The 11,620-nt window shown below is 34.7% G+C and overlaps 1 protein-coding gene and 1 long non-coding RNA gene across 2 annotated transcripts in view; one reads left to right on the forward strand and one right to left on the reverse strand.

Annotated features, from left to right (window-relative positions):
• Positions 1-11,620, reverse strand: part of LOC140753727 (uncharacterized) — a 49,536-nt gene that overhangs the window by 20,316 nt on the left and 17,600 nt on the right. The gene's annotated exons all lie outside the window — the stretch shown is intronic.
• Positions 316-2,560, forward strand: LOC140754064 (uncharacterized). Its single transcript, XM_073088975.1, has 2 exons — positions 316-1,990; positions 2,339-2,560. Exons 1-2 carry the CDS (start codon positions 371-373, stop codon positions 2,558-2,560), a joined length of 1,842 nt encoding a protein of 613 aa, XP_072945076.1. The 5' UTR covers positions 316-370.

Below are 11,620 nucleotides of genomic sequence, written 5' to 3' on the forward strand. Positions count from 1 at the left end.
TCGCATTTTGCTAATTCTGATATCCTATAGTTACACCACTAGGTACTATGAGGTGTTCAGACTTTGTCCTCGGGGGTAGTAATGCAACCTTCAAGTCAGATATAAATAAGCTACACGGACAATTTAAAATAACTCTTGGGACATATGTAGATTTGAATGATACTATACTATATTATTTAAACACATAGTATTACTAAAGTAATTGTTATTATTTCAGGTCAACGTTTCGCAAAGTGAGGTACTGAAAGTAAGAACTTCGAACATAATAAATATTTTGAAGGACGACTTAAATGCATTCTATTATCTAAAGGAGTTGAAAATAGAAGCAAACCAAAACTTAAGATATTTAGAACCAGGACTATTCAAGGACATGGCCAGATTGGAACAACTCTCCATTTCATTTAATGTGGGTCTAAAGTCACTTCAGCTAGGAACATTTGATGGGTTGATCAATTTAAGAAACTTAACTTTAGTCAATAATGGTTTTACAAATATTTCTCATTTAGCGTCACTACTGAAACCAAATATTTTGCCCTCCCTAAAGGGATTGGACGTGTCAGAAAATCGTTTCGGGAATATATCAAAAGATGATTTCTCTTCCATGAAGGGCTCCTTATTAAGTAGACTTGAAATTAATTTATGTAATCTAGAATATGTTCACCCAGACAGCTTTCTCTCATTACAAATGTTAAAGGATTTATATATTGGTCAAAATAATTTAAATGAAACTTTATTAAGCAATTTATTGACTAGAATGTATATAAATAATAATATCAACTTAACATTCCTTGATTTATCTGGAATGGGTTTTCGAAAGCAGCCGCCTCGAAAATTGATGGAAACTATAGCGATGACTACAATTTCACGATTAATTCTCGCTGACAATCACTTTGAAAGAATATTTGATGATACTTTTCCAACCATGGCTAATATTAAAGAGTTAGACCTGAGACGGGTATTCGCACTAAATTTTGGAGCAGATGCTTTCGATACAATAAAATTTCCTAATTTGCAGGTCCTTTTACTAAGTGGAAATAATTTACACGGACTGCACCAGACAAACAGACCCAGCAGTAGTCTTTTGGTTTTAGATTTGGCTTACAATGGGGATTTTACTTCAGATAAATACTACTATGATATCGGTAGAAATACATTTGTGAATTTTAAAAAACTTAGAGTACTTTATTTGGCATACAATCCTATTAGATCTATTTATGATTATACATTCACGGGTCTAGAAGATTTAAGAATTCTCAACTTAGACAATAGCACTGTTTATTTTGCTGAAGAAGGATCTTTCAAGCCGCTGAAACGCTTAGAGTTATTAAACTTAGCAAATAATCCTCTAGGACAAGTAGTGAACTTAACTGGAAGTATTTTTGATGGCCTTGGTCATTTGAAAGTTTTAGATCTAAAAAATTGCAGGATCAGTTATTTTAAGGAAAGCGACAATCTCTTTAAAAAGATGCCTAATATCACAACTTTGGTTCTAAGGAAAAATCTGTTACGTTATATTACAGCAGAAATATTAAAGCCACTGACTAAGCTTGAAATTTTAGATTTAAGAGACAACATGTTGGGAACTTGGTGGAAGCCGTTATTTTTAACGTACGGAGTGCGACCTACTATTATTTATGTTGGAAGGAACAAAATTACACATTTTACTGTAAATATGCTTATGGATATAAATTATTTGTTAGAAAATCCTAGTAACGTTTCAATAGTGATGGATTTCACGAACAATGTGTTCGTTTGCGATTGTAATTCTATGTATGAAACATATATATGGTTAAAAGTAAATGGTTCCAGGCTGGTAAATAAGTTCTTCTATAATTCAAATTTCCAATGTAATAGTCCCGATGTTTGGGAGAATAAAAGAGTAGCGCTATTTCTAGAAGCTGTGTCAAATTTGCGATGTTCAGTTTACATCGAAGCATCTAATGTTATTTTGTTAGTATGGAGCGCACCAACATTGGTTACTATAATATTGGTAATACTACTGGCAACCCTAACTTATAAATACAGAATATACTTATCATATTGGATTTTTATATCTAAGGTTGCGCTAGGGAGAAAATTCATTAGAAAGTCCATAAAGGCAGACGATTCGTCTAGAAAGGGTTACAAATATGACGCTTTCGTATCTTACAATAACGAAGACAACGAATTTGTCACAACTATGATATCTAAACTAGAATTAACTCCACCTCATTTAAAATTATGTATTTTTGAGCGCGATTTTGAAATAGGATCTTTCATAGCCGAGTCTGTGGCAAGTAGTATAAATGAAAGCAGATATATAATTTTAGTTATAAGCAACAACTTTGCTAAATCCCAGTGGTGTCGATGGGAGACCCATCTGGCGGAGTGTCATCGACTTTTTCTTGAGGATGGGACCACATATGACCCCTTGGTGTTAATAAAAATTGGCGACATAGAGAAAAAAAATTTGACGATAACACTAAAATACTTGTTGAGGTCTAAGATATACCACTCGTGGAATGGTCAAGAGACAGAAGAGTTTTGGGTGAAGCTCAAAAAAGTACTAATGAAAAAGTAATTTGTAATAATATATAGACGACACTTAGATTATTTGCTGAAGTTAATATTATAGATCTGATTTATATAATGTTATGTTATTATATAGTTGTCCTGATTGTAAAGGCATCTCAGAGCCTTCAGAGTGGATAAAAGTATCCGTGTGTAATTTTATCGACTGAATGAAATAGATTAAAACAAATTTTATTCATATATTTTTTTCACCTGTAAATTGTCCGGGATGAAATTCTAATTTTTCACATAAATTTGGGGTTCCTGTCTGTTGTCAAATATATATATGGCAATTTATATTTATGTTGTTGTAATTAAATGTTGTTCATGTTTTGTTTTTCAAATTGTTATTTATTTATTTACCTCAATATGCCAATTATTACTCAAGAATTATCATAAAAGTAAAGATTATCTTTATTTTGCTTCTTTTTTTTTATAATACAAGAGTAGCAGACGAGCATGCAGTCCACCTGATGGTAAGTGGCTACTGCCGCCCATGGACATCTGTAATCAACCCCAGATAGGATTAGATATTCCTACCTGAGGTCGGTCACGGATGCGCCGCTACCCCTGAGGACTAAGCTGGAACGCCTCGGAAAAGTCTGTCTCCCTTACCGCACCCTTCAAAACGGAACACAGCAGCGCCTAACACTGCTGTTATTAGGCAGAAATAGGTGCTTTATTTTGCTATATTATTTTGAATATTAATACGAATTTCCAATATAGACATTAAAATGCTATTAATTTTTAGAAACTGAACTACCATTTATGGTCAAAGATTGCTCTTGTTTTATTTATTTTAATCAATTGTTGTTTAAATCGCCATCGATATGCAAACAACACGGCGGCCTCTGAAATAGAGTTGTTTGCACATGTCTCACGTACTGACCAGGGCTGCCACCTTTTTTTCGTATTTTAATTATAAACAAGATTCCAAATACGTAAAGATATCACTTCATTTTAAAAATTAAGGCAGTTAACTTAGAAATGTTCTAGCTATAAAAGCCAATAGAAGTCTTAATGGTTAGGCTGCATCAGCATCACCACTACACTTTTTCTTCCTATTAAAATGGTATTTTTTTAAGAGACAAAATTTTAGCTGATTTCAGGTAGACTTCTTATGTAGAGTTGAATAGATGCTTATGGGCTGTAGACCGCTCGCTATCACAAAAGGAAAAAGCCTAATTATTTTTTAACCAGAACATAGCAGCTTGAGGTTATTAATACTCTATTAGCGTTGGTGGCCACATACAATACAGAGCAAGCTCGTTTGTTACTCCAACTTGTTTAAAAAAAATGTTGTAGTTTTTAAGAAAGTGAGGTGAGTGAGGGACAACCCTCGCACGACCCACTTGCGAGATGCAACGTTGGACGATCGAGTAGAAAGTAGACGCGGCTGATAGACTGCGCTGCACTGTCCGTATCAATATTTGACTTTCTCAAGGATACCGACACTTTCGAGCTTCGCGGCCCTCTCATTAATTTGACGCCTACTGGCTTTTGGGTAATGAAGCACACACACAGCCTTACATGTCGCTATATGTATACATGTTTACACTTAACAGTGCTATCACCTTACTATCAATGAAATTTATTACTGGGAAAATGTGTACGTAAGTAGGTAGGTACCTAGTACTTTTCACATAAAGTACAAAAATAATATCGGAGATCTTATGTTGAGTGTTTGGTATAGGTACTTACTTATGTATAACATTTACCAGTCAACGAGCTTTCGCTGGCGGCTCTCTCCATCTTTTTGTTTAACCAAACCACTTTTGTTTTTGCATTTTAGTAAACAATTTATTAGATAACATGACATCATACCTCTTGTGATGATATCTTAGTCGATTTCGCACTAAAGGACACTCTCTACATAACACCGCTCTAATGCGCATTAGGAAAAGAACGTACGAGTTACCTCATAGTAAACCTCCGCTTCAACAATTGGTAGTCAATGACAATAATCAGGAGGGTATGGAAGCGAACTTTGTAAATCTGAATCTACACAGGCCGTGGGGTAATACACGCTTCAGGCCACTTAAAGCTAAATATTTTTGGGTCAATGAAGTTCCTGCGCAGGAAGATTGATAAACGGGATATGAGTAAGGTACATAATACGACCTTTAGAAGTTTATCGCAATGACAAATTACCGTTATAACATATTGGCACGCTAATAAATAATAATAATCATTCTAAGTAAATCCTTAAAGCAAGACGTTACATGACCCCTTTTAAGAGGTAATTTGATAAACCATAAAATGTATGTCGATCGACAATTCATACTGATTTAATGCTGGGTTGCGATTTCTTTTATTTAATAGCGTTAACAAACATCCGATGTTAAATAATAATATTTTAAAGCTCGTCAATTTTTTAGTTAATATACATAAGGTAAACGCAGACGTCAAATATCCATTTGACATAAAAATATCTGTAAAGTATCCACTTTACAGATATTTTTATATAATTAATAATTAAATTCCAATTATCAACTACAAAACAGAACTACAACTACAGAACAAATATACTTTTTTAGGATCAATGTCAGTCATTCTTGGACATTAGCCCATATACTTCCCGGGTAGAGCAGGATACACCACCTTATAAACCCATCCTCGTAGAGGATGACAAAAGATTCTCCAAAGGGCTAAGTAAACCAGCTCCAGCACAATGAGACTTAAACGATTCGATTCTATACTGTAGCCACAAAACAAATTGCCATGGCACTACAGGGATTGCCACCACCTGCCATACAGTCCGTCTTATTGACATTTTATCGTCACAAGCTTATACATAAAAAGTTAATATGTGTATTTGTAATTTGCAAGTGGTTGCACTTTCTTAACGCTTACATTCGTTTTGACACCGATAAGCAATATCGGTTAAGCACTTTCCAAGTAGTCTGCGAAGAAAGTTATTGGATTTAATAAGATTAAATAAAGTTTTAAAGAAAGTGCAGATAACATTCAGACATGAAAGGAAAGGATTCATTATCGCGATCTTTAAAAGCTTAAAGCTTACGTAGAGCCTTTTTTATTTTATGACAGTAGCGAATCCGAACTGTAGTATTATCTTCTTTTCTTAGATACGGCGCTATTTCATGACATCCTTGAAGCAAGGGTAACATTTTGTGTATGCCTAAAAAAATGAGTAGGTACTAGTTTCAAGCAGTAATATATTGCTATTTTGTGATGCTAATAGATACAGGTACAAGAGGTATAAAGGCATGTTATCTAATAAATTGTTCACTAAAATGCAAAAAGAAAAGTGGTTTGGTCAATCAAAAACATGGAGAGAGCCGCCAGCGAAAGCTCGTTGACTGGTAAATGTTATTGGTGAATAAATTGCATTGATTATAATATGCTTAGGTCATTATTCTGCGGTTTGATTATTCACTTCAGTGAACCAGAGTAACTGGATGAGTAAGTCTAACAGATACGAGTAATATCTACCTCGCTGGCCGCTATATGGATTGGTGGGAATATGGGTTAGTACTACATCTTCAATATGTACTTTAGTTTTCAACTGAAAGGAAGACTGTGTTGAGAAGTGGAACATAATTATAGTCCTGATATCAAGCTAAAGTCTTCGAATAAAACATCATAATTTTTAGCATATTAACATTTCCATCTTCCAAAACTTACCCGAAATAATGTCTGAGTCTCCTCCAAAAATTACATAACAGTCATTTTGCGTTGATGAGCATTTAGAAAATAAATTGTATTTGGACAAATCTGTTAGCTTCGTAACCTTCACTCTGTTACCATGTTGTAATGGTAAATTCTACTATGTATACATTATCGTAATTACCAGCAAACGCCTACATATTCAGTATGACATTTATAAACATTATACATACCATTATCCACAGACACTAATTAAGTAAACTAATTAAAATTTAATTAAGGACGGTGCCTTTCGATTTTAAAGTAGCAGGTCGTCTTGCGTCGGGCGCCATTGTTTTGGCGCGAGAGAAAACGCCATTTTCATTCAAGATATCGTCGCGGGATAACGGTGCGGCGCACGCGCATCCACCCCTCCCTTTTGCACATTAGAAAATTACTTAACAGCGAAAGAGACAGCCGCTAAGACGGGCAGCAAGCGATTACTCGACTGACCTACTCATTCGCACACACTCTTTCTTAGCTAGCAAGCGGAACCTAATTTTTCTGTCGTGTGAATTAGTTAGTATTGTAACGTGATGCGCCTCGAATTAAGACCGTGAAATAACAGATATTATGATGATTAATGACCAGTTGTGACGAGACGAGGCATAATAATAGCATGGTATTGTATGCGGTGCTTGCGAATGCATATTTACATAAAATATGCTTTAGGACGTTCTAAAAGTTTATTGAACATTTTTTGTAATGCCGATATTAGATGTCTGCGTCTATCTGCTCTAGTTGGCTTAAGTCGTGATTGACTTATTTATCGTCTTTTTTGTTTACTTACAAACTTACTTATTAGGTTTGTTAATTAAAGAATAGTAATAATTGTCTTGGAACTTCAGAGCAGTTTACTTAAGGTATTATAAATCTATCAAGTAGATATTACTAGCGATAGGTTAAATATATATCCCATAGACTGTAATGAGTACATACTTAGAATATGAATATTACCTTATGCATTAACGAATAAGATAGGTACTTTAATGCAGAAATGCCTAGAAAAGTATACCTAATTATATTAATAATACATAATAATAATAATAATACACTAAATACGATTTGTTAGGAATAGGATACTTATACCAAAATTAAAATAAATGCACATCAAAAGTTCCTTTCCTTTGAAGAACGTCAAGTTAGTTATTTGTTTCGTGACTTCATTAGAAGATCGGAGACATTAATTAAATCAGTCATCTCATCAGTTGTTAAGATCAGAGATACCAGTGGTCGGTAATTATCTCGGTTTAGATAAACATCAAATATCCGCGCACAGCCCCACGGTTTGTACAGATCGTAACCGATACAAAGATAAGCAAAGTCGGGTACAGTCAGAAAACAGTTGGTAACTGGTAGTGCCAAAAAATGTATACGGCTTCGGACGATGTTGTTGTACCCCAGTCCATGATTCTTATTATTGGATAACAATTAATAAACTATGATGGAGCATAAGCCCTCTATGGAGAGTTGTAACAGTAAGCTTGCCATGTACCGATGTCTTCCCTCACGAATTTACATTAAGGCACGACAGGAGGAGTGGGGTAAAACCTACGGGTATATAACTTGACTCTCTCATTAATTTGACGCCTACTGGCTTTTGGGTAATGAAGCACACACACAGCCTTACATGTCGCTATATGTATACATGTTTACACTTAACAGTGCTATCACCTTACTATCAATGAAATTTATTACTGGGAAAATGTGTACGTAAGTAGGTAGGTACCTAGTACTTTTCACATAAAGTACAAAAATAATATCGGAGATCTTATGTTGAGTGTTTGGTATAGGTACTTACTTATGTATAACATTTACCAGTCAACGAGCTTTCGCTGGCGGCTCTCTCCATCTTTTTGTTTAACCAAACCACTTTTGTTTTTGCATTTTAGTAAACAATTTATTAGATAACATGACATCATACCTCTTGTGATGATATCTTAGTCGATTTCGCACTAAAGGACACTCTCTACATAACACCGCTCTAATGCGCATTAGGAAAAGAACGTACGAGTTACCTCATAGTAAACCTCCGCTTCAACAATTGGTAGTCAATGACAATAATCAGGAGGGTATGGAAGCGAACTTTGTAAATCTGAATCTACACAGGCCGTGGGGTAATACACGCTTCAGGCCACTTAAAGCTAAATATTTTTGGGTCAATGAAGTTCCTGCGCAGGAAGATTGATAAACGGGATATGAGTAAGGTACATAATACGACCTTTAGAAGTTTATCGCAATGACAAATTACCGTTATAACATATTGGCACGCTAATAAATAATAATAATCATTCTAAGTAAATCCTTAAAGCAAGACGTTACATGACCCCTTTTAAGAGGTAATTTGATAAACCATAAAATGTATGTCGATCGACAATTCATACTGATTTAATGCTGGGTTGCGATTTCTTTTATTTAATAGCGTTAACAAACATCCGATGTTAAATAATAATATTTTAAAGCTCGTCAATTTTTTAGTTAATATACATAAGGTAAACGCAGACGTCAAATATCCATTTGACATAAAAATATCTGTAAAGTATCCACTTTACAGATATTTTTATATAATTAATAATTAAATTCCAATTATCAACTACAAAACAGAACTACAACTACAGAACAAATATACTTTTTTAGGATCAATGTCAGTCATTCTTGGACATTAGCCCATATACTTCCCGGGTAGAGCAGGATACACCACCTTATAAACCCATCCTCGTAGAGGATGACAAAAGATTCTCCAAAGGGCTAAGTAAACCAGCTCCAGCACAATGAGACTTAAACGATTCGATTCTATACTGTAGCCACAAAACAAATTGCCATGGCACTACAGGGATTGCCACCACCTGCCATACAGTCCGTCTTATTGACATTTTATCGTCACAAGCTTATACATAAAAAGTTAATATGTGTATTTGTAATTTGCAAGTGGTTGCACTTTCTTAACGCTTACATTCGTTTTGACACCGATAAGCAATATCGGTTAAGCACTTTCCAAGTAGTCTGCGAAGAAAGTTATTGGATTTAATAAGATTAAATAAAGTTTTAAAGAAAGTGCAGATAACATTCAGACATGAAAGGAAAGGATTCATTATCGCGATCTTTAAAAGCTTAAAGCTTACGTAGAGCCTTTTTTATTTTATGACAGTAGCGAATCCGAACTGTAGTATTATCTTCTTTTCTTAGATACGGCGCTATTTCATGACATCCTTGAAGCAAGGGTAACATTTTGTGTATGCCTAAAAAAATGAGTAGGTACTAGTTTCAAGCAGTAATATATTGCTATTTTGTGATGCTAATAGATACAGGTACAAGAGGTATAAAGGCATGTTATCTAATAAATTGTTCACTAAAATGCAAAAAGAAAAGTGGTTTGGTCAATCAAAAACATGGAGAGAGCCGCCAGCGAAAGCTCGTTGACTGGTAAATGTTATTGGTGAATAAATTGCATTGATTATAATATGCTTAGGTCATTATTCTGCGGTTTGATTATTCACTTCAGTGAACCAGAGTAACTGGATGAGTAAGTCTAACAGATACGAGTAATATCTACCTCGCTGGCCGCTATATGGATTGGTGGGAATATGGGTTAGTACTACATCTTCAATATGTACTTTAGTTTTCAACTGAAAGGAAGACTGTGTTGAGAAGTGGAACATAATTATAGTCCTGATATCAAGCTAAAGTCTTCGAATAAAACATCATAATTTTTAGCATATTAACATTTCCATCTTCCAAAACTTACCCGAAATAATGTCTGAGTCTCCTCCAAAAATTACATAACAGTCATTTTGCGTTGATGAGCATTTAGAAAATAAATTGTATTTGGACAAATCTGTTAGCTTCGTAACCTTCACTCTGTTACCATGTTGTAATGGTAAATTCTACTATGTATACATTATCGTAATTACCAGCAAACGCCTACATATTCAGTATGACATTTATAAACATTATACATACCATTATCCACAGACACTAATTAAGTAAACTAATTAAAATTTAATTAAGGACGGTGCCTTTCGATTTTAAAGTAGCAGGTCGTCTTGCGTCGGGCGCCATTGTTTTGGCGCGAGAGAAAACGCCATTTTCATTCAAGATATCGTCGCGGGATAACGGTGCGGCGCACGCGCATCCACCCCTCCCTTTTGCACATTAGAAAATTACTTAACAGCGAAAGAGACAGCCGCTAAGACGGGCAGCAAGCGATTACTCGACTGACCTACTCATTCGCACACACTCTTTCTTAGCTAGCAAGCGGAACCTAATTTTTCTGTCGTGTGAATTAGTTAGTATTGTAACGTGATGCGCCTCGAATTAAGACCGTGAAATAACAGATATTATGATGATTAATGACCAGTTGTGACGAGACGAGGCATAATAATAGCATGGTATTGTATGCGGTGCTTGCGAATGCATATTTACATAAAATATGCTTTAGGACGTTCTAAAAGTTTATTGAACATTTTTTGTAATGCCGATATTAGATGTCTGCGTCTATCTGCTCTAGTTGGCTTAAGTCGTGATTGACTTATTTATCGTCTTTTTTGTTTACTTACAAACTTACTTATTAGGTTTGTTAATTAAAGAATAGTAATAATTGTCTTGGAACTTCAGAGCAGTTTACTTAAGGTATTATAAATCTATCAAGTAGATATTACTAGCGATAGGTTAAATATATATCCCATAGACTGTAATGAGTACATACTTAGAATATGAATATTACCTTATGCATTAACGAATAAGATAGGTACTTTAATGCAGAAATGCCTAGAAAAGTATACCTAATTATATTAATAATACATAATAATAATAATAATACACTAAATACGATTTGTTAGGAATAGGATACTTATACCAAAATTAAAATAAATGCACATCAAAAGTTCCTTTCCTTTGAAGAACGTCAAGTTAGTTATTTGTTTCGTGACTTCATTAGAAGATCGGAGACATTAATTAAATCAGTCATCTCATCAGTTGTTAAGATCAGAGATACCAGTGGTCGGTAATTATCTCGGTTTAGATAAACATCAAATATCCGCGCACAGCCCCACGGTTTGTACAGATCGTAACCGATACAAAGATAAGCAAAGTCGGGTACAGTCAGAAAACAGTTGGTAACTGGTAGTGCCAAAAAATGTATACGGCTTCGGACGATGTTGTTGTACCCCAGTCCATGATTCTTATTATTGGATAACAATTAATAAACTATGATGGAGCATAAGCCCTCTATGGAGAGTTGTAACAGTAAGCTTGCCATGTACCGATGTCTTCCCTCACGAATTTACATTAAGGCACGACAGGAGGAGTGGGGTAAAACCTACGGGTATATAACTTGACTCAGTAGTGCAATATAAAAAGAACCATAATAAGGTAATTCAAGATGGAAAGAAGTCTACCTACAAAA

The sequence above is a fragment of the Epargyreus clarus genome, unplaced genomic scaffold (genome assembly GCF_041222505.1).
Source record: "Epargyreus clarus isolate Ecla_fem2 unplaced genomic scaffold, WU_Ecla_fem_2.2 ptg000027l, whole genome shotgun sequence".
In the NCBI taxonomy this organism is placed as follows: Eukaryota; Metazoa; Arthropoda; class Insecta; order Lepidoptera; family Hesperiidae; genus Epargyreus; species Epargyreus clarus.

Bases quoted from the DNA above. Each gene is read 5' to 3' on its own strand.
- LOC140754064 (XM_073088975.1), top strand. From the start codon at position 371: ATGGCCAGATTGGAACAACTCTCCATTTCATTTAATGTGGGTCTAAAG. The intron at 1,991-2,338 runs GTAATACTACTG...GCTAAATCCCAG, and splicing joins CATTGGTTACTATAATATTG to TGGTGTCGATGGGAGACCCA.